Source organism: Anas platyrhynchos, chromosome 6 (assembly GCF_047663525.1).
Source record: "Anas platyrhynchos isolate ZD024472 breed Pekin duck chromosome 6, IASCAAS_PekinDuck_T2T, whole genome shotgun sequence".
Classification (NCBI taxonomy): Eukaryota; Metazoa; Chordata; class Aves; order Anseriformes; family Anatidae; genus Anas; species Anas platyrhynchos.
Window position 1 is genome coordinate 18,842,229 of NC_092592.1, and position 24,314 is coordinate 18,866,542.

General features: G+C 44.2%; 1 protein-coding gene across 11 annotated transcripts in view; it reads right to left on the reverse strand.

The window, feature by feature from the left end:
* Nucleotides 1–23,581, reverse strand: part of KAT6B (lysine acetyltransferase 6B) — a 110,625-nt gene extending 87,044 nt beyond the window's left edge. For 3 of the 11 annotated variants that reach the window (XM_027460726.3, XM_038181445.2, XM_038181439.2), the window contains exons 1-2: nt 21,758–21,909; nt 15,740–16,634 (exon numbers count right to left, since the gene is read on the reverse strand). In XM_027460726.3, coding sequence (XP_027316527.1) covers nt 15,740–16,360 — 621 coding nt within the window. In that variant the 5' untranslated portion in view covers nt 16,361–16,634; nt 21,758–21,909. Of the gene's footprint in view, nt 1–15,739; nt 16,635–19,595; nt 19,723–20,288; nt 21,346–21,545; nt 21,693–21,757; nt 21,910–22,965; nt 23,245–23,352 lie in introns of those variants that run through there. The other 8 variants (XM_038181441.2, XM_038181443.2, XM_072039529.1 and 5 more) reach the window with 8 other exon arrangements.
* Between the last annotated feature and the right edge of the window lie 733 nt (nt 23,582–24,314).

A 24,314-nucleotide genomic window follows, 5' to 3' on the forward strand; every position in this document is an offset into this window, starting at 1 on the left:
TTTACCTGTGGCACTAGAAAATAACACATTTAGTTCTGATTATGGCAGTGAATAAGACATGCAGGTAGAAATCCTGCATGTCCAGCCGTGTCAGATGCCATCCTAGACTAACAGGAATAGAACAGGTCCTGTTTGAATTTCAGTTAGTGACCAGCTTGCTATGTCCTCCTAGGAGAACCTGGAATGTCTCGTCTTGGAAATCCTTGGACCCTAACAGCTTGAAATAGCAACATTTCAAGACAGCAACGAACAATTCAGGAAGGGTTTCTCATGGATATTTGAAATTAAATACTGAGATGTTTTCATATACTGCAAAACTTATCTCCAAGAACAAGTAGGTGGGCAAAAATAAGCGCCGACTTGTTTAGCATAAGAGGTCTGAAATTCTGACAGCCAAGAAGCACTTCCTTGTTGGGCCTCAGGTGTCACAAATGGTCTTCACTGAATCAAAGGAGAAAGCAGGAGTGGAAAGGAAAGACAACATTTGACTGCCTTCGGCCATGCTGTGCTGTACCGCATATCCGTACGAAAGGCTAAGCCATGAGGAAAGCATGCTTTACAAACCCAACCCTTGGTATGCTGCACTACATGCGCACAGAAGACAACTCTCACAGAAAGGTAGCATTCCCCCAACCCCTCACTTCTACCCTTAGTATAAGCCACAGACAAAAGACTCTACAGCAACAGAAAACTCTTTTCATGGTTTCTTGGCATCATGCTGTGAATTTACAAGGACAACAACCTGCATAATACATCTTTTTGTAATGGAATTGTAGGGCTTTGTGGATATTGTTTTCACATCGGGCATATTCATGATGGCTTAGAATTTCAGACACTTGGAAGTATTTTCTTTTGCATCACTTGGACAAACAAAAAACGAGTAAAAAAGCTGCTTCCTGTGAGGAGGTAAAAGGCTCTGCCTTTTAGTTATTGCTCTCTTAACAGCTGTCCATTGTCACAGTGACAGCTGCAAAGGAAAACCTGCTAGCACTCAGAACATTTTCCTCCAGCGTATTTTATAAAGGATAACACACTAACCAAACGTCTCCATAAGTTTTCACAGGCAGGTCCCCATCAATACTGATGACAGCTGAAGAGATAAATAGACAGACATCTATCTACAGATATCACTAGTTGAAGCATCATTAAATTGAGTTTATATAATCCATGGGGAAAGGGAAGAGAGAAAAGGCAAGGTTCCACCTCAAGACCTGCACACTGCACTTCAGTTTGATTTCTCATTCCCATTTTACACCGCTAGATACCTCAGGTTCCCACCTTAAATAAATAAAAGAAAGGTGATGCTGCAGGTCACTACGGATCTTGCACACAAAAACCTGCATTGACCAATTTTGGATGGTAAACAGAAAAAACGATGGTACTACAGGAAGAGCTTCCGCATTATAACTCCCAATTGAGTAGCCTGATTTATGCTCCATTAGGGAAGTACCATCTTTTTATTATTATTTTAATATTATATTTAATACCTACAATATTATTTAATACCTAGGGAGAAATCCATCCATCCTCAAATAGAACATCTGCAGCACACCCTAACTATCTTCTCCTGAATCAGAATTAAGCATTAGGCTCAAAAAACTGCCTCCACCGCATTCACTTGGTCTTTGCATTCTACTCTGATGGATTAGCGATTTAACTGTTGTAACTCACAATCAAAGAAAGATAATTTTAATCCAGCTATGAAAGCCTGAGCTCTTGAGCTCACACGTGTTCCCTGTGTGCCGTTCTAAAGCTTCACCTGTGCTACTGCCCCTGCAGACCCGGCAGGGCACCCTGCTGCACAAAGTTCCCCGGGCCAGGAAGGCTACGCAGTGCCCTAAGGCAGCATTCTCTCAGGACACGGATACACTGCAGTCAGGGCCTTGAGCTGGCTCCTCTCTAAGCTGTGCACACCGACAGTGGAAGGTGAGCAGATGGGTGAAAGAAGATTTTACGTTCCAGGTTTCCCATTTCCTCAGATTATTTTCAGCTAACTATTCAATTATTTAATATGGCAAAAGAACCTAATTAAGGTCTACGACATGACCTGAACTATGCTGTGTTCTATACCCCAACAGTGAATGCAGATCATGGTTGGCTTTTTCCCTCCCCTAATTAGAAGGGGTGAAACTACAAAATCCAAGTTAACCTCAGCTAAGGTCCCCTCCTGGGAGGGGTTCATCAGCAGCTGTACAACAAAATAAAATACTGCCCAGTTGAAGTTTCTGAACTGGTCCCACACAGACCAGAGAATTAAATCTGCTGAGTCCTGCCTACTGCTTGGGCTCTTGGTGTTACTGACTACCTGTTAGCACCCTGGAGAAGCCTCCAAACTTACCATAGAAGGAAGGAAACAGGATACTGTTATCACCAACACAGATAGCACAGAATTACAGTCTGGTTTCTAACTGATAATTTGGGCAAAAAAAGAACCCCAAGTGTTCAGCCGAATTGTACATAGCATGAACAGGTTTCATATAAATTATACATTACTGCTCCTCACTTTCACAAAAAGGACACATCTTAATCCACCATGGAAGTGTCTAAGAAGTATTTATTACAACTTTTCCCCTCAAACTTCCCACTGATAAGGCTAAACAAACACTAACAAGCTCAAAAGAGAAGTCTGTGGTATATTTCTACTAAATTAGCAGAAAGAATATTTTGTCCGGAAAAAAAAAAGAAAAAAACACTATGATTTGGTATTATTTTCATTTAGCAGGTTATCTGTTCTAGATTATGTTACTCCTTGAAAAGCTGGAAATGTACTTGGAACCTCACAGCTAGGAAACAAAGCCAGGCACAGCACCAACACCGAACCTCTGCCGCCTGTGGCAACATCCGTGGAAGGAGCTGATGCTGACAACACATGTAAGCTGTGTCCAATACATCTGTGATGGGATTTAATAGGTCTAAGAAAAATATTTTTGGAGACCAAGTATTAGCTGTTTTGTGAATACAAGTCAAGCCTACATCAAAACAGACTCCACAGATTTTGTACAACTTAGTTTCAACAGAAGCAGCCCAACAATACTTCTTGAAATTGTACAGAAGGCAGGCAGCAACTTACTGGGAGAGCTCTGATCAGCACACGTGATTCGGGTCGAAGGGCCCATTAAAGTCTGGGCCCATAAAAAGTCTAATAAAAAAAAAAAGTCTAATATAAAAAAAAGTCTAATATAAAAAAAAAGTCTAATATAAAAAAAAAGTCTAATATAAAAAAAAAGTCTAATATAAAAAAAAAGTCTAATATAAAAAAAAAGTCTAATATAAAGTCTAACCCATAAAACCTCATATACTTGACAAAGAAGACACTTTCAAGAACAAAGTCAGGGGAATCTGAGCCCGTCTCACAAGCACCTTTTCCTGTAAGGTGCATTCGGTGGCGTTCTCAACACAGCCCGTTTAACCCCAGCCCTCTTCTCTTCACCTCTTACCCTGAAGACAAGATGTTGGAATACCAAACACAGTGACATCCAATCTACACTTTGCTTAGGACCCCCAAGACAAAATACCTTCCAGATCCTTACAGAACACAATTTTCTTGGATAACCACTGATATGAGGACTTGAACTTTTTTTTGAAGCTCTGTAAAACTGTCCTACAATCCACATCGGTTCTTGATTTCTGTAATCCAAGTCATTTTAGTTCTACCTGGGAATGCCCCTGTCCTACCTCACCCAAAAATTATTCTAGAAAGTATTTTATTTGACTCTTGGAAAGTCTTCAATAAAAGCAATCTATTTGAAAACTTAGTTCTGCCTAGTTCTCAAAAAGACAAGTTTACAAGCAAGTTTTAACACGACACTGAACTACCACCTTTAAACACACACATCCAATAAAACAAGTGTACTCAAGTGTAATCCAAAACAGATAAACAGATTTATTTATGAACTTCATAATAGGCAGATTGCTTAAACTGTCCTTGAGGCCAGTCTCATCAATAAACTAGGAACTAGTTTAAACTGATATTTGACACATGAGATAGTGTCAAATATAAAGACAAAAAAAATTAATAATGCAAGAAACAGGAAGAAACAAGTGCCTTTGCTTTGTATTGCTTTAAGAAGAGGCAGGGGGAGAGAAGTAGGAGGGAGGGGAAAAAGACAAAATCAAAAGCTAACAGCTCTCTGCTATCTCTCTTCCTGACCTATTTCTAAAGCTTTAAAATATCATTGAGCACATGGTGACAAAATTTGAAAACAGTTTTTTCATAATGTTTATGATTGCCCTGATTATTAAAATACTGAAGACAGTATCAAAAAAATCTTAGAGTGGTCCAATGCTCAGTACCTGGCACTAGACTGAACAGCCTTTAGCATAATCTTTGTATTCACCAAACCCAGAATTCAACAACAGCAGAGCAGCTGCTCAGTGCCTGGTCTGCAGAATTCAATGAATGACAAAAGGTTACCTTAATTCAATGAGATAATCAGCACACATTTACCCACTACCAGGAGTTTTCCAACCATCTGCAAGGCGGCAGAGCTAACAGCCTATAAAACAACTGGTAGCATGCTGACAAGTCCTCACGTCCCTCATGTCAATGGAAATTTATCTCTTAGCAACAGCTAAAAAGAAGCTGAACTTACAGAAGTGCTCTAGAGGCATCACGAGCCAACAATTTCTTCGTAAGTGATTTTGATTGCCAGCGATCTCCAAACAGATGTCTGCTCTAATTGGTAAAATCTACTAAATATATACTTTAGAAATAAAAGTGAAGTTGTCATGGCTTAAGAAAGCAAAAAACAATGGGAGTCATAGCTATGCATGTAGAAGACAAAAGTTAACTTATTTAAAGCTGCTGGCCTTGCAATGGTATCAGTAACATGAAGTAAACAGAATGCTTGTGTTCTGCGGAGAGGAGAGATATTACTCTAAAGGCTGCTGCCGGAAATTGAAAGGTAATACACAAGTCAGCTAAAAACTAAGATAAGTATTTTTGAAAGGAAAAGACAAATAAAAGATTCAAGGTTAAAACCACTTTAGCCACTCTAACTATTTTAGGATTCCCCCACCTGCTACACCGGCATGAGAAGATGACTGTTGTTCTCATATTAAGCACACTAAGACATTTGTATCTTAACTAATTCTATGTCAAAAAAAAAAAAAGTTTTAAGGCATCATGCTTTAGAAGTAAAGTCCATACAACACTTAAAAAAAAAAAAAAAAAGGAAACGAACGACTTCTTTCAGCACAGCCCACTTGCTATACCAAAATACAAGGCAATTTAGAATGTTACTACCCCACAGATCAGCAAAGCGAAAACGCTTACTCTCAGCTGTTACTTTAGCAGCTCTACCCCCAGAAACTGAATCTTTCAGAGGTCTCTTCAAAATACATCCAAACACAGCACTAAGCAAGAAACAATATAACCCATTAAGATTCAGTTTCACATTTGCAGACTGTAGGCAGTTCTGTTTGGAGCTCCATGAAGAAGACTGAATACGGCATGGTCACACCACGAAGCCGTAACACCCGACTCCTTTTCCCCATTAAGAAGAACAGAGCTGCCAGCTGCCAAATACATTTTCCTCAAATACAGTCAACTGTAACAGGTTTATTAACAAAATGAGGTAAATTTTTTTTATGTCCCATCTAAGCCTAGAAGTTATCTGTCCTCAGTAACAGGTTGAAGCTGCCCATCAAACATGTTGGAAGTGTTACTTGAGAAGGCAGAGTTTCGATGAGAAAGGAACCAAACCAACTCCCATACAGCCCTTTCCCACCATTCAGATTTTCAAAGGTATAAAATTCCATCTTGCCAGCCCTGGGCAGAACAGCAGCATCAGTCATTTCCATAAGTGTGCAGACAAACCTAAGGTACAATCTTGAATTCAGAGGTGTATGGGAAGCTGGACACATGGGAAGACTTCTCCAGTGGTTTATTATTTTAAGTAAGATGTTCCTACCATCTCCCATGTTCCTATCTAGAAAGACTTCCGAAACTCTCTACTGAAAGAGTTGAAAACATGCCCCCAAGACAAGCAGCTACTCATCTGTTGTTAAATAAAACACACACAAGCATTAAAGTAAAATAACTGCCCATCTTCACATGAACTGGGAGGGCAAAGCCCAGAACAGAACTCATGTTTATCAGATGCTCTTCAATGGACGTCAAGCAGGAGGATTAACCTAAGTCAGGATTTCTCTTAAGAGCTATCGTGTTGCATGTTCTATCCAGTGTAAAACATTTGACTTTTAATCAAGAGACAGTGACATTAAACGCAGACAGCAAGAGGAGGAATTACTGGCCTACAATGGAAACTGTCACCTTCAAAAATGTCTTAGTTGAAAATTTGCTTTAGGAACATGTAGAAGCATTGAGAAAACGGAAGTACCAGCAATTTCCTCCTCCTCAAGATGCACAGCTGACAAGCACAGAGTGACCCAGCAGGAAGAATCCTTTCAAATGGCCACAGAAGAACAAGTCCCTGGTTTCTAAGCCAGCGTGCACGCGAATCCTTGCTCGTGCAGTTAAACATATGCACTCACCCGCACAGGAACAGACCGCTCCACATGCGCGCAGCACATGCTGCTATCTAACTTGACAATCAAACCTGATGACTGGCTTTCTTTACTCTCTTCTTGGCTGACTTATCTACAGCTTTCAGAACTTTAGAAAGCGTGTGTAGCATCTATACGAAAGCTTGTTTTGCTAAATCAGCAGAACGTGTTGCCAAGCATGTCAAAATAAATAGGAATTATTTTTACTATGCAGTTTTCCACTATTAAAGCAGCATTCTTTGTAAAATAGTATTAACAATTTTTCTGTGCAATTCAATTTTCATAATGGGATGAAGATGGAAAGGAAGAGAGCTGGACACTTCAAAACAACAGAAATTACCAGGTCAAAAAAAAATGCCTTACTTAAGTAAAACCCCACTGTGTACTACATTAGCTTCCATGTGGATATCTATTATCTGACTGGTATTTAGATGCTTACTTTTAAATAGTATGCTGTCCTCTTCTTCCCCGACGATGATATTAACCCAACTCCTACAGCAGGTTTACTCGTCTTTACAGGACAAAACAGGAGCAACAAAGTAGGAAATCACAGCTGAGTGTATTTTCAAATTTGGAACAGACGTAAGGGATAGCTCCAGTAGCCTTAGTAAGCAAAGAACTTGTTCAAATAATTACTAAATTCAGTTACTAAAAGAGATTATTTTGGTCTTGAGAATTTCTTTAGGCTTATCAAGCACTGCCTTTTTCATCACCTTTTAACTATGTATTTGTAATAACTGCTTGGCTAACTACTGTTCATTATCCACAAATCTTAAGTGCTCTGGAGAAGCAGCATTATTACAGACACACTCAAGTTATGTCATCCTGCTTGAAAATTCTGGGCCAGTACATTACAGCAATACTCATTTCAACTGCAAGTCTGATTTTAAGGAAGAATAGTGAGGATGGTGGAAGGAAAAAAAACACTGAATTTGATCCTAGATTGCATTACCAAGGAGTTGCAAACAGAGGCCCTTAAAGGAACTTCAACCCAGAAGGGCCTCAGTGGCAGTGATACCTGGTGCTCTGAATCAGCAATCCAGTATCCACATTTCTAAGGAAGAAAGTGGTTGCAAAGCACTGCCATACACCTCCACTCAGCTGCTGCTAAGCCACACTAGGACAATTCAGGAATTAATTTATATAAAAGACCAAAAAAAAGTCTGCTAATCCTATCAAGCAAGTGAACCTGGCAGGACTGAAGGCTGCATCCCATCTCACAGGGAAGAGCCAGCTTACAAACCTTGAGGGACAGAGAGCGCACACAGACTATTTTAAGGTATCAGTGCACCTTATTCTGATCTACTTCTGCAACATCCCACAAGGTGTCTCCTCATGGGAGAAAAGCCTCACTGACCCACACCAGACCTCTGAGCTGTTCTAAACTGATTGTTTACAAGTGAGAGCGAAAAAAAGCAGATATTTAAGACCCATTAAACACAGTAACAGTATTTTAGAAGGAAGAGCTGACCTGCATTTTGCAAGTAAAGTTGGCTTGTCACTGCCTAAATTCAAGTGTAAAAACACACCCTACAGCAACTCTACTTTAATTCTTATTTTCTTTTCCTACATGAAGTGCTGTACTCCTAGAAGTTCTGTTTTAACCTTGTTACTTTTATACACACCTAACCAGACTATCTATATGAAATGATCCACAGCCGACACCAGCATCCATACTGACGCATTAACAGAACAAATCCAAATTCAGAAGTTCCTACTGCATCATCAGCTGTAGGGGACATCACAGTCCCTTTCACTTCACAGAACCAGAAATGTTAAGTGTGTTGTCCAACCCTCCCTTCTCCAAAGTTTGTAAGCTTAACTCAGTGGGAACTGCAATTTTAAGTCACTTACTTAACAGAAGGACCACTCCCAAAAGCAAGTTTCAGAAGTCAGATGCCGAATACAGGACTGTGAGTGCTGCCCAGGCTCATGAGTTTTGGAAGCAGGAAATTAATTTGAAAATTACTTACTTTCACTGTATCTAGCCACTTGAATACTTGAGAATTGCACCAAAACCTCACATTCCTTCTAGCAATTTAGCGGAGTTAACAGATGTCAATAGCAGCACCATTGCCACCTCACAGTCTATTAGTAAGGTTTTCACGTCAAAAATTTTCCTGCTGAGCTTTTAAGTTTTCAGGCTAAGTTATTTAAGCACACTAGACCATTTAATCAAGTTACAGTCATGTTTATCATCCCCTACGTTTATCATTTCCCTAATTGCCAAAACAAGGAAGCCATTTAGCAAGACAATATAGTCTACATGACAACAGAATGTCATGGTACCCCATTAGCATCCAGAGGAAATCCTTCTAGCTAAAAGATTAGTTAGCCTCTTATCAGGTAGACACCAGTGACAGCATGAGATCCGTCAGCCCCGTGGCGCCTGATTTGAAGCACTTGGTCCTCAAAATTCCACAGCCGTGATCTGAGTCCCAGGAGTGCTGATCCCGTACACAGAAGGACGTAACCTGTCCCTGCTTTGTGCCATGAAGTCCTAGTGTCCTGGCCGAAAGAGGACCCAACAATCAAAAGGAAACGTGCATCTATCTTTAAACCAAGGAAAACACAGTCCTGGATAAACAGAAGGGAGTTGCCTTTCAAAAGAAGACGCTATCAGGACCATAAATGGGCTCAAATGTGGGGAAAAAAAATGCTTTTACACCATTTCAGTAATTCTTCTTTTAACAGAAGTTCATAATTCTTTAAAAAAATAAAATAAAAACTACTCTTGCCATTTCCAACTATCAAACTGAAGAATTATTGATTAATTACCACTTGATATATATCCAGAGAACTTTCTTAGAAATTATATAAATATATACACACACACAGCTTATATACATAAAATCTGTCAAGAAATGCCAGACTACCAGGACTGCAAATTTCCAATATTTTTCATCACCTGTTTTACAACCAAGTTCCTGCAACATGAGGAAATTACTCACTGCATTCCAACTGCCACAAAATAAAGACCCAAGAGTCAGCACGCACTATTATTGAACACAGAAGAGGAGAGGCACTTAAGATAGTTGAGAATAAAACACTGAGAAAATATCCAAGGTAGGTGGATATTTTCCAACATACTCCTCAAGTCTAAATCAGACTCATCAGCCATTTGTATATTCTACAAGAAACCCTGTGAAAGGAGATGAAAAGTAAAACCTCTAGTTTGAGGATCCAGTGTCACTCCCAGCTGAGACAGGAGAGTTTGCGGAAGAGAGGAATGATGAACAACCACAAACAGAACTGCAGAACCACACAGGTTTTCTTTAATTCATTGCTGTCTGTTTCAATCCAAGACTCTCACTGCAGTACATCACATCAAGTAATTGAAGAGAAACTACCACGGGAATCAAATTTTAACAGTCCTTAGGATTAAACAACTTACAATATAAGGCTTGGAACTGCTCCTCGCAGTAAACAAGAACCACGAACAGTACACCATGTGAAACTACGTTCCTCAACTAAACATTGAGTTCGGGGAAAAAAGGATGAATAGTGCCTTCCCCAGTAGCTGGGTAAGAAACTGCCACCAGATGACCTGTGTGCTAAGCTGGAAGCCAGCCCCTCAGTGTCACCACAAAGATACATCCCAACCTAACTCTGCAAACAGCTGTTTGGAATTCTTATCCCACCACACAGTTCAAGAAGAACTATACAAGCACTTCCCTTGGTTTGATCCAAATTTGCTGTATCTTAAAAGAAAAAAAAATACATATACACACACACACACACTTTAGAAGACCATTATTCATTTACAGTGATATAAGCTGCTTCTCCAGGATAGCCATGACAAGACTTCCATTTTAGTTTTAAATGCTCAAGAGATTGAGTAAGGGATTCTCCAACTTGTGCTAAGCTCCAGAATCTGAAGTGTGAATAGGACCCATTCTTAAGTGTTCACTTGGCTTCTGCAAGTAAGGATTTGGTACTTTTGGTATCCCAAACTACAGAGACAACAGCACCTAGCAATCATCCTAGAACTTCAAGGACAAGAGCCAAAGGCACTTCCTCTTCCATGAAATTAAGGTGGATACCTTTTAAGTTGAAACAGTGAGATGCACAAACATGAGTTAGTGCTTGTCAAATGACAGCAGTGTTGCAGCAACTAACAACAAATAACATGGCCTTTTGTCACCATGAAGATGTTGCAAGGGCAGAAACACAGGTTGTCTCTGAAGACAACATCCTCCTCAGCTATAGCACTGCAGTCTCTTGTAGAATTTTACCTTCCTGAATGTTGGTACTCAAAATTATCCTGAGGAACACAGACTCCATCTAAAGCGACAGCCAAAGCTAGGCAGTAGAAATATTCCTGTATGTGTATATCAGTCAGATCCATTGTGTAGCACTTCCTTTCTGCCTAACTTTTCAGTTTCTGCTCAGTGGAAAGCCTAGAGGCCAGAGGGAACAAGGTAGAACAAGCAAAGAAACCTCAGCCAGCAGTTGCTTGCCTAGCCACATAAAGGCAGGAAACTGAAGAGCAGAGCAGGGAGGAGCCTGGATGCCAAAAAAGCTCCTCTATAGATTGGACCTTTGCCTAAAAGACAGAAGGAGGAACACCCAGTGTCTGCACTGGCACAAGCTGCATACCAGAAAACTGAAATTCAACCTATGCCAAGTTACAGTTTGAAAAGCTAAATGTACCTAGGCCAGTGAAAACAAAATTAGATAGGAGTTCAGAGTATTAAAAAAAAAAAAAAAAGTTTGTTTTTGCATGAAGGTCAGCTTAGAAATACAAACTGAAAGTGAAGGAAGGGGGGGGAGGAGGGTAAGAAAAAAAAAGTCATGCCAAGAATCAAATGGAAACAATTACTAATGCAGTTGTTCAGCTGTTTAAGGGAGTGTTCAGGACAACCTAGAAAATGCTGCATGCATCAGATTAGCAGCAGTTGCACTGCCTCTTTTGAAGGATCCTTTAGGTAGCAGCTGTACAGAACACAGCAGGGATGTTGCCACTGAGATAGACTACACATTCCCACTGTTCTCTGACAACATTAAATAAGTGGCCACTACCTCATCTTTTAAAGCCTTTTTTTAATTTTAAATTATGTTTAAAAGTAAGAAATTAAAGCCCTGTCTACAGACTACAAATGTCTGCTTCCTCAGGTTTACATCTACTCAGCATCCGCGCTCAGGAGATGACCACCTCTTAAGACCCAGGAGGTTTCACCCAGCTCCCGAGCAGCAGAGCCTTCCCAGTGCTCCTCCAAGCACCCAGGAGAACAAGAAACACGGTGTGCAAAGAGCAGGGGCTGCTCCACAACTGACTCCACTGAAGATAAAACTCACCACCCATTTAAGAACGTGAACCAGAACTTTTGCTGATGCATTTCCAGACTTGTATTTTAGTGTGTCAGAGGCTTATCCAAAAGCTAGGTACCACGAAGCATATTCTAATTCATTTCCCCCTCTGTTCTCACCCCTTCCTACTGCGCTCTCAACTTTTACACTGCATGTTCCAATTAACATACTTCCACAGCCCTTTCCTGAAGATGCTGCATGAGAGAAGGTGTGAAGCATGGGAGAGATGCTATCTATGCAAGATACTCTGAACATAAGGAGGAGCACACAGAGCAGTTAAATTGTTGAAACTAACTATGCACTGTACTACAGCAAAGTGCACAAGATCAAAATACCAAGCAACAAGTTCTCTTTTTCTGCTTTCCTGTATGCATTGTTTTTTGTTTGTTTCATTTTTGTTTATTTACAGGAAAGGAGAAACCTTTGAAGCCCTCAACCTAAAGGGTATCATGCTGTTTTCAGCTTGCCTTTGTTGTTATGAAGAGCCCACCTCTGGCTGGAGGCTAGGCTGTTCCTTAACACAAACTTCACGCTTTAAAATAAGCAGCTACTCAAGAGCTTTGATTCACCTTACCCATCTACATCAAGCAAGAGGCTCTCTTAATGTAAGCACCAGAATATTCAAGGTAACTGTGGCATCTTTTTTGATCTTTATGCTACTCATTACATTTCCCAGAATGAACTGCCCAGAGGCCATACAGCCGATGAGTTAGCCACTTCCCAATGCAACCTGTCCTTCTTATAAGCCCTGTGCTTGCATCTCTTCAAGAACTGAAAAAGCAACCCGCACAGACAGGAGGGAATGGAAAGGGGTGGAGGAACAGAGAACTGAAACAGCTGTACTGTGTGCTTCTGCTTCCTGTAACAGCGAGCCGACACACCTTTGCCCAAACCCAGTAGTCAAGATAACACTTGAAAGAAATACTGTTTCTAAACAAATCCCTCATTCCAGGCCAATGGCAACAGGACGAAACATGGTGATACAAGCTAATGCTGCTGTAACTAACTGCAGCTCCTTCCATTTGCACTGAACCAAGACATCCACTCGTGCTGGATCACCCACTCAGCGAGGAGGCAAGAAAAGCAGCGCGGTATCATCACCCAGAGGAAAATTTAGCACCTCCCGCTCCCTGTTCCACATACGTGCTTCATCTCACACAAAACACCCAACACCCCCGGCATACAGTCATGGCTCCAGCTCCACAAAACTAACTTTTTTTTAAACAGTGGCACTGTAATACAGCAGTACCATCTCCTCCGTGTACTAGGCACGTTAATGGCTCGGAGGGGGAAGGAAGGGGTGCATCTGTGCGAAAAGCCACCAGCACATCCCCCCCGCCTGCCCCTCAAACACTGCTGGTTCACCTCATACACAGGAAGAAAGGATCAGAGTTGGCACGTGGTACTGCAAGTGTGAAAGTTCAGGTTGCCAAAGAAGGAGCTCTGAAAAGATGCAGACTTGTAATGCAATATATCTTTACCTCTCATCTTGATGAGATGTTAATTTCTTTTTTTTTTTTTTTTAAACTTGTGTATAGTTAAGAAGCTTCAACAGTCATATGTCTATGCAGTTTTCTACAACCCCTCCTGTTCTTTCTTCTCCTCAAGGTAAGTTGACAGAAAATACACTTGAGCTTCACCTCTAGTCTTTGCAAAAGAAAAAAAAAGGCCACACCAAAAGCTCATGTGTGCACTCAGCTTTTGCTGGAGCTAACTACATAAACAGTCAAACAAAGAAGCTTTAAAACACACTCATCTCTTTCAAGCCCAGCCATTCATTTGAGATGCCAATTGATTACTCAATTTTTGACAATAAAATATAACCACAGCATATAACCAGTACTACCACCTAAACTCTTCCAATTAAAATGGCCAAGTAGTTTTCCTGCAGCATTGCTCTGCTCATTCATACATAACCATTAACATCAAATGAACACGCAGTCACATCCCAATAACAAGCCTGCTTATAGAATTAGTTGCAGAACCGTCCCTTCTTTAGTGTTTTTAAAGCCACATAGCTATGGGGATCAGGAAACACCCTGTGTTTGAACAAAGTCTACACGCATTTGCCCAGTAACCTGGGCCACAACTAGTACAGCTGAGCAGAGCACGAGAGGATGTGCACTGCACGGACGCACAACTACTGCTTTGCCAACCTCACGTCAGAAGTATTTTTATGTCGGGAAGAAGTGTATGTCGAACAGTTTTTAAACACGCAAGTCACACTGCTAATTTTGAGGCACCCAAATCAAAAGCTTTTTTCTTGCCAACGCAGTTGCTAGATAACAGATTTGTTTGGCTAACTTCTGAAAGACAGATTTATCCCTGTACCAGCATTTTAGTACGGCAATGACGGCTTTTTCAGCACCGTGACCCAACTAACATTTCTAGCAATGGATGCCAGTCCCAGTGCGTAGCCTACCACAGAAGTTTTTTTTATTTAACCAGAATTCACATGAAGCATCACAGCATTGAACTGTTGTGATAGCTCTGTACTTCAGACTTCACATTTTTCATGCCAATGCAATACCAGAATTACAGAAGACACTCTGAAAGTACTTATACAATAGGAAGCTTTATCACTACAAATAATTCAATTCTTACAGTGTATGGCTACAGAAGTAATTGCACAGTAAGCAAACCTTCTAAGTTCACATTCTGATTATTGAGCATGACTCTCCATGCATCCTTCAAACAGCCACAAAGTCCAACTTGACAGGAATAGACAAAAATTCACATGTAAGACCAACCATATTTAGAGAAATTCACAAAAGTCAGCCTCCAAGTACCAACATTCCTTGTGTCACCTCTGGCAGTTCCATGAACAACTCTTTGAAGTTTGACTCAGTATTTTTTTTCTTTTTAAAGCAAGCACTCTCTTCTCTATGCCCTTTAGTGCCTTAAGATCAGCTGAAAGAAAAAGATGAGTAAAAATCATCTTAAAAAAAAAACAAACAACATAGTCTAGTATCTAGAAATAGATGCTAATGGCATCTCTACAATAACAAAGTTGTCTGGCATATTCCATGCCAAAAAAGAACTGTCTCCAACTTTACCATTATGAAGTTAAAAAAAAAAAAAAAACACACAGATTCCATTTCATATAACCCAACTGAAGTACAAGTTGCTTCCTTCCAAGCACACTGAAAACTCAAAATATGTTTCACCACACTAAATCAGGAACAATCAAAGAATACCTACAGACACGTCTTGGATGCTAGCCTTTTGTAAACAAAACACCAACTGACATCCCCCAAACGTTTTCCCTCAAGGCTTCAACGCTGTGAGTAACTAACCTGAAACGAAGGTCCAAATAATCAAAAAAAAAAAAAAGCACACATCTAACAAGTCCAAGGAAAATGAAGATAGGAAGAGGATTCTCAAGTTTACCCCTATTTGTCACTCTGACAGCACTTATATTCCTAGAATATTTACATTGGCTCCAGTTCCTATTGCTATTAACTACAGTTTTAAAGCTAAGTGAACTATCTACATACACATACCTTAAAAAAAACAAAACACTAAGTATCTTAAATATCACGAGTTCCACTGGTAGTACTTCTCCTAGTGTTAGAACCACAAGAAAAATCATGTCCACGCATGAAGTGAAGGTAGGAATGCCACAAGCAAACCAGATAGCAGCTATCAGCATCAGTCCACCAGACAAGACAGAACAACTTCACACTCAGAAAAGAGCAAACAGCTGTACTCCTCCCTGCTGCTGTTTACCCACTGAAAAGCCAAAAAACAAACTACCCAACACAGAACAGCAGGGAACTAAGTAAACGTGCCTTATCAGACCTGAACCTGCACGGATTTTCAGCATGCACCTTTGCTTACATGCATTTAAAAGGCTAAATAAAGAACAAGACAGATCGTTACTTTTGCATTACTACATTTGCTTTCATTTTTTCAGCCTTACCTGGTCTTTTTCATGGGGTAGAAGGCTGACAGGTGGAAGAGAAGCTGGGAAAGCACTGGGATATTTTGGAGGTCCTTTGCTTTCCAAACCACCATAATTCACTCTATACTGAGGTCCATCCTTCAGTAATCTCCCATTGTTCACAGCACGTTTGGCCCCCAGACGCAATCTCTGCTGAAAGGCAGGATTGTTGAAAATGTTTGCTAGGTCATTTTGACTTCTCAGATACTTCTCGATGTTTTTCAGGGAGGAGCCATTTGGTTCTTGAAGCCCTTCAATTGCTCTTCTCAACAGTTTATTCCAATCCACATTACGAAGCTCGTTACAAGCTCCTCTAGATCCCTTAACAGATTTAGGAATAGTGCCAGGCTTAACAGCTGAAAACCGTCCAGGATTATCTGGGTCCTTGTAGGATGCAAGGCCTTTGTTGGTAACTTTAAGAATAGAACCATCTTGAACACTAAGTTCCAGCTGTTCCGAAACAGTCTTCTTATCTAATCCATGGGAAGCACAAACAGCGTGACATATTCTCTCTTCAGATGGCCGTTGCTTTTGCTTTTTAACTTTTTGTATAGCTTCAAGAATCCACTCAGTATAAAGTGGGTTGGCAAGTTTTACCATGGTTGACCAGTAATGGTTTCCAGCCAAGGGTTACCCATAGAGGTTCCTCCTTATCCTTTTAGGAAATTTTTCAGAGGTTGCTCACACCTCAAAGACAAATCAAGGGATTCCACACACTGCTTGGATGCATCTCAAGAAAACCCATCCTGAAGAGTCAGAGAAGACAGGGAAGCATCTGCTGGCTGAAACTTCCAACTACTTGACCAATATGGACAGGCAGGAAGGATTCATTCATGGTGATACTCGTACATCCTTACAAAACATTTGTTTCAACCTTTAAAAAGAAAAAGGAGAAGGCAGGGGAGATTACAGTTAATGCCAGAGTAACAAGCAGAACACAATCCGACATTTATTCATAGTGTACATACTGCAGTATGCAAAAGATCTCTGAGAAGTTATCTGAAGCATTGGATAATTGCCTCCCCACATCAAAGAGGTCATTAGAAAATCCTTACATTTCCCATAGCATTCAATGGGTTTAGTTCTCCTGAATTCCATCACCCCAGCACTTAGCCTACTACTGACTTGTCAGGCAGCTTCCATCCAGCCAAACATCTGAAAATATGCTCAAAAACACGAACTGCCTACAAATTGTTCTTAGACACACTGGAGTAAGAGAATGACTGCATGTGTGGATTATACCTGTACAGTAAAAGCCCCTTAACTGATGGAAGTTATGAACCACAGCCATTTCTGTGCGCTGCCTTGTAAGCACTATGCCCTGTTTTGATTACACAACGGAGAAGAATCAATACTCCAGAATCAGAACGGTGTTACTGGCATTACATCTTTCATTAATACCCAGCTATCCTATAATGCAGAAAGTAATTACAAAGGCACATCTCATTCCAAGGTGTGCAGTTAACAGGCACCTATTTTTGAGAAAGGCTCTCAGGAACATAAATTAGAACAAAGTCACAGGACACGTTTTCACATAAATACACAGTCAGCATGAGAACACATATGGAGGTCATATCGACAAAACATGTTGCAGTGATTCAGCTCCAAGAACAATTTTTTTGACTTATTATTGAATATATTCCTCTAACAGAAAATTCAGAGGCTACAAAAACTTCTTTAAGAAATCTGAAAGAACATCCTGATGAGGAATTTATTTCTTCTGCAACACATTCATTTTTATAAAATGGAAAAAAAAATTAAAACAGTGGTCATCTAATGACTAAATATATTTAACAGCTTTTTTTTGGCTGTGAAATGTTAGTGACAACTTTTGAACACATGAACAGAGCTGTACGATTACTATAAATCAAAGTCAAATAGATACAAAAAGAGAGAAATCTTCATTCTCAGTAAGCGTGCTGTCTCATAAAATAGAAGATTCACCAGTTTCTCAGCAAAATCCAAAGATGAAGTAATCTGAAACTACATTTCTCAAGCCAAGGCAATCAGCCTACAACGAGCAGAAATATCTGTGATTACGTAAGTCTTGGCCCTCATTTATATTCATTTATTCAAGTCACCTTGCATTTCAATCATGTTTAAAACTTGAGTAAATTATGAATAGGAAAAAAAATGAATTGATACAGTAATCTTTTGTTTTTTAACTTGTTCAAAAGAATTCTCTGTAACTGTGAAGAGAACAATTACCTAAAAAAAAAAGGCTTTTGGTTTCCTATACCTGCTCTCCTCTGCACCCCCCTCAAAAATCTCTTTAAATATAAGGTACAAGATAATGTTTCACATATTATTACACCTACACAACAGAATTCGTAACAAAAGAACAGCTGGTAATTTGGGAATGTGAAACTCTTCTATACCCAAATAGTAAAAATATTAATCAATTCATTTAATTAATTTCACATTCTTAATGTTCAACTGAAGCATAAGCACTTTCAGACTCAAATATACAAGTTCAACTGACTGCCGGAACGAAGACACACTCCTGATAACAACACAGGGCCTGAACATTTAAGGGGCTCTCATACTGAACCCTGCCACACAGGCTGGATGATGTTTCTTGTTTCCAGTCTGTACTCACACAAGTTAGCTATTGGGAACATACAGCATCAGTAGTAACACAGTAACTTGATCTCTAAACAGGCATTTTAACTTAATCCTCCCTGGACAGCAGTGTTCAGATTCACCATTTTCGCCTGATTCCAAAGCAACACTGTAGCCGCAAACTACAAAAAAAGTATAGGTAATACAAGTTTCCAAGGTATGATGAATCCTTTGAACTCTCTCACAACTCTGAGAACAATAACACGACAAACAAAGCAGAAGCCTACCCATAGGGGAGACTGGCACAAATAGCTTTATGCTTGGCCCTAAGCTTTGGAAGGCCCTTCTAGCTGCATATAAACAACGCGCCAGTTTCCTAGAAAGCCGGCTCCACGTTACAAAGTTCCTTAATTCGGCTGCTCTATGAGTCCTCATCAAGATGGTCAGTACTCAATTCAACGCTGGAAGCTGCGTTTGCTGAGTCAGACATACTTCCCTCATTTTTCACCCTCCTGCAGCACTGTTATATTGAATTTCATACAAGCAACCACATCACTTCCATTAAATTCCAGAACACACAGTGCAGGTCTGTTCCAGGCGCCCGGACACCGATGCGCATTTTTGTATAAATGCCGCAACTTGTGGGTTACAGGAATTTTTATTGGCCAGTGACTGTGGCAAAAGGTGAGCATAAGCCTGTAGCTTCATGTAGAGCCTGCTGCTCGGTACAGGAATTTCACAGCAATACACATTCAGAACTACATTTTTCCTTATTTACTTTAAATTCCCCACGTGTAACACAACCTCCTGCATGCTAGCGCCTACTAAATCAACACTAGTTGAGTGTATCAGCAGGAGCATCGAGTTGCCAACATGGGGCGGGATATTCCAAGAGAAAAGTCAAGACATTTTCAGTTCACACCTTCCAGCAGAATCTAAGTTTGTTCAGCTTTAGGAAGCGCTGTAAAGCTAACCTGATCCCATTTCGGAGTTGTTTTACCCCTACCAGGAGTTTCAGTTGTTCTGCCACTTAGATCGCAGACGTACACGAAGTGCAGCAGCCTGACCTCCACAACCCATACGGCACAGTCTGCCATACATAAATCTCAGCGTAACCTCCTCATAGTAAACATCTCTGCCAGCAAACATCTTTGCCAGCAACATAATCCAGCTCAGTGACCCGGGAGCTCTACGTTAAAGAGGCCTTTCATAAATCAGGTCCTGCTCGGGCAGCTATTGATCCAAGATTAACAACATATAGATCTATACGTACCCATTCACTCGCTCCACAAGCTGCTTCAGAAATGAGCTTTACAAATTGAACGTAAAAAGGCATGGGGAGCTTCCAAATGAAGTTCAGGTTTCTAAGTTCAGGATTTATTCCACCAAAGCTGCCAACAAAGGTCACACCTCATTTAATACTTAAATAAATATAAAAAAAAAAAAGTGATGTTTACCCAGAGATTTTTGAGGAAATACCGATTTTTAAGAGTGATTATAAGTTAACAGCAGGCACTCATTTCTATTTATTAATTCTCCTCATCTTGTAATTAAATAACCTTTAATCAAGCCCTCAACAGCACCCATCCAATGACAGATAAGGTGGTTCCCCAGACTCGTACATACACAGGACCACTTTCAAGTCTTACACCAAGAATCGTGAAGCTCTATGCTATGTCATATTCCAGCTTCTATACTACACGATATCTTATTTTGAAAGTGGTAACAGTGCATAAAGTTCTGATCATGTTATAATATCTATCAAGTCTGTTAAGAAGTCTGCTACCGAAAAGCTGCAGAACATAAGCATTGGTACGGGGGGCACAATATGTTACTTTTAAAATGAGAGAAGCCATCTCTAGTCAGGGTTTGTCCTTCAACTTAAGTCATAAAGAATCAGATAAATACCAAGAAGTTGCTAAGTTGCAGCTTGGGATTTAGACTGAAAGCAAATATAAAAACTTACAGCTACTGTACAGCTGGTTCTAATTAAAGAACGCATTGACTGAATCTGTCATTCTTAGGTGTCATCAGTAATCCTATAATCCTGTAATGAGGTCTTTTTTAGGCTGAACTGGTATCTGGAACTATTTCAGAGTGATCCACGTTTTAAAAGCAAGCTGCCTAGTCAGAGAGAATAAAAAAAAAAAAAAACACTAATAACAACAACAAAAATCTGTTACCCACTCCCAAACAGAACTAAGCCAGTTACTACACAAGTAACCAAAAAGCATTTTATTAAATACTGTCTGATGTCTTTTTCAGACAAATCCATATAAAATACACTTCCGTTGTCTTAAATGCAAATGCAGGTAAACGCTTTCAAACTGAGGTTAACGCTGCTACCAGAGAAAGAAATAAAAAGGAGAGGGGAGGAAAAACAAACAAAAAAAAGAACAGCAACTCGTGCAACCTGCTGGTGACCTGTGAAGCACAATTTCCTTCTGCTTCCTCCTACCTGCTCCGCACAGACCTAGGAGAAGCAGCAGCAGCAGGCCAGCTCTCTGCTGCAGCATCAGGGTCAGGTAAGGATTGCAGCAGAGGAGAAGGAAGAAGAGGAGCCTGCCATTGCATTCAGGGAGCTCTTTGCCATTTTCCTCTCCTCCGAGCCATTACTACAAACGCTGCGGCTCACCAGCTCTGTCCTCCCCCCCCAGCCTCAATTAGCGATGCGAAAAGAGGCAAGACACTCGCTTCAGCATCGCGAAACGCTGTCACCTACACAGAGACGGGGAGGAAGGAGACACGGCCAAGGACTGGCAGCACATGACACTGAGCGCTCCCCACCTCCCGCAGCCAGACCCCGTGCCACAGGACGCGCAGCGGGGAACGGGCACAGGGGAAGGGGCTGAAACTTGCCCGTGCGCTACGCGCAGCCCTCGCACTAAGTTCAGCGCTGCCCCAGGAGCGCTGCGGGGAGCGCGAGCAGCGCACGGGCACCCGGAGCGGCCGCACGCCGGGACCGCCCCGCCTGCCCCGCACCTGCCGGGACCCCGCTCCCCCCCGCACCTCCCCAGCGCTGCCCCCCAAAGGGGCCGGGGAGCTCCCGGGGGCAGCGGGACGGAGCCGAGCCCGGGGCCAGGCGGCGCCGCTGCGGGGCTGTGTCCCCGCTCCGCAGCCCGCCCCCAGCGGCCGCCCTGCCCCGGGCTCTCCCCACGCAGCTCCCCGCGCCCCGGGGCAGCGCCCGCAGGCCGGGCCGGGCCCCCCCGGCGCCGCCACTCACCTCGGCGGGACCGCGGCGGCGGCGGCGGGGGCGGGGGAGGAGCCTGCTCGGGGCGCCGCAGCGGCTCCCCCTGCTGCCGGCTGCCCGGACCCTGCCGCCCGCCGCCCGCTCCCCCCGCGGCCGGGCCGCGCTGAGGCGGCCACGCTGCCCCCCCGGCCCCCGCCCCCGCGGGCCGCTCCTCCCCCCGGCCGCCGCGCCCGGCCGCGCCTCACCTAGGCCGCCATTTTGTTTCGCCCCGTTGTGCCTGACGCGCGGCCGACATGACACTGAGCGCAGCCCAATGGAGGCTCATTAAAACCTCACCTCCCCGCCGCGCCCCGCCCACCGGCGCCCGCCATTGGGCCGCGCCGCGCACGCCGCGCCGCGAGCATAGGCGGCGGGGAGACGTCAATCCAGCGGCATCGTCCCGCCCAGCAACCGGCCCGGCTCTCCCATTGGAGGGCGGGACGCGTCAATCAGCGGGCGCGCCCCTTCCCTCCACGCGCCGCCCCGCCCACTCCTCAGAAAGGGCGGTGCCGGAGGCCGCCATTGGCTGTCGGCGCCGCCACACAGCCGCCCGGCCCCGCCTCCCCGCTGGGCCTCGCTCGCCAGCGATTGGCCGGCGGCCGCGGGCGGAGGAGGGACCTGCCGCGAGCCCGCCCTCCCGTTGGCTGGCGCCGCCGTCCGTCTGGCTCCCCTCCCCCATCCGCCACCGCCCCACCCGCTGAAGTTAGTTCGGGAGCGAGGCGCCGGCGGTGGCCGCCGCGAGCAGCCGGGCGCGGGGCGTGCGGGCGGGCGCGCTACACACACACACACACACACAGGCACGGCCCTCGATGCTCAGAGTCACGCGCGCGCCGCGGGGGCCGCCGGCCGCGCGGGCGGGCGGGAGCGGCGTGCGCGCAGCGGCAGCAGCCCGAGGTGCCTGGCGCTGGCAGCCGCTCATCGCGCACACGCACGCCCCGCGCCGCCGAGGGAAGGGAAGGGAAGGGAGGGGAGGGGAGGGGAGGTGGGGAGGGGGGAAACGGGGACGGCGACAATGACTGCCGGCTGCACGCAGGTCCCTGCGAGTTTCGCCATGCGAGGCGGGGGGCTGCTCTGTCAGCCCGCCCGGGCAGCACAGCCCCGGCCCCCCCTGCCCACCCCAGGCAGCCCAGCCACAGCCTCCTGCCGCCGCTCCCCCTCCCCTGCCCAACGCAGAGCGTTGCAAGGCATTTACCCAGCGCGAGTGTCTGCAAACACGTGCAGCAGCCTCCAATGCAAAGGGGAAAAAAAAGAAAAAAAAAAAAAAAAAAGTGCCCAGCCTGGTGACAAGCCCCCTGCGCTGCGAGAGGGGAGGGAAAGGGGGTGATGATGGTAAATCGCAGCCTGTCACCCGGCGCACGACGAGCCCCACCGCATGCTCCCTGCTGTCCCCCGCGCCAACTCCGGGCAGTCTGACCTCGGGTGCCGGTGTCCCCCCTCTGCTCGCAGTGACCTCCTTTCTCTGCCCGTCTGTGTTTCTGCAGCAGCGGTTCCTGCGGAATGTGCTGCCCCTGAAACGCGATCGCGGCTCCTCTCTCTCTCTCTCGCTCGCTCCTTCTCTGTCTCTCGCTCGCTCGCTCTCTCTCCTGGCTGCGAGCGGAGCCAGGAACACAACAACAACACAGCCTCCCCCCACCCCCTTCCCCAAACACACACACACGGAGGGGACCCAGCCAGGAGAGCCAGACGAGCCGGGGAGGGGGTGGAGGGAATCCCCAGCCAGCGGATTGATTGCACCAGTTACCTTCCCTGAGCCCCTTCGCGAGAGGGGGGGGGGAAAAGAAGATGAATACAGAGAGAATACCTTGTCTCCCCTCCTCCTCCTCCTCCTCCGCGGGGCTCCTCTTCTCCCTCCAAAACACTACAAGGTGGACGGGCAGATCAGACGCAAGCCATCGGCTCGCGGCGGGGGAGGGGGGGCCGCACGAACAATTAGCCTTAATTTCAGAAATTAAACCAGAAACCCAGCCCGCACCTCCAGCCTCCCCGGCGCTGAGCGGCCGCAGATTGCGAGGACTGGTGCTAAGACACAGGACCTGATAACAGCTAATTGAAAGGTTAATCTACATAGGCTGTGACAGAAGAGGTCCCTCCCCACTTTTTTTATCTGCTGCTGGCAAGTGGGAAATTGAGCTCCCCCCACCTTTTTCCCTCAAAAAAAAAAAAAAAAAAAAAAAACATAGGAGAGGGAGAGAAAGGGGGGGGGGGGGGAAGGCAATAAAGTTTGGGGGGAGGCGCGGCCCCGCGGCGGCGGCGGCCGCTGGGGGCTGAGGGACGGGGCGGGAAGGCGGCCTGAGGGGACGCGGCCGCCCGGGGGGCCCCGGCGCCGAGCACGGGGTGCTGAGGGGCTTTCGGCCACCCTGGGGGGGTTGAAATGTCCCTGATGGAGCACCAACGCTGCCAGATCCTTCCTCGAGGGCCTGGGTGATTCCTCGGTAAGAAGGGAGAGGGTTGTGTCGGGGGAACCGTAGGTAGGCTGTGGGATGAAAGGAAGGTGGACGATTTACAGATGTCCTCCCATCGAGGCTGCTGCAATGAGGTGTTATGAGGAAGATATTTTAAAGGACAAGGTGGTGAAGCAGACGGACTTAAACTAGTTTCAGCCTTGTCTTCTTGCCACCTTGAGCCATGGTGCCAAAGGCCATGAACTATGTTGAAGCCTAAAATACCCAAGACGTTTTTCCCAGTTACTGTTAGCAAATACCACTTCTCACTGAACTCTGGGGTGACAAAATACCATAGGGTGCGGTACCCACCAAGAGAGGT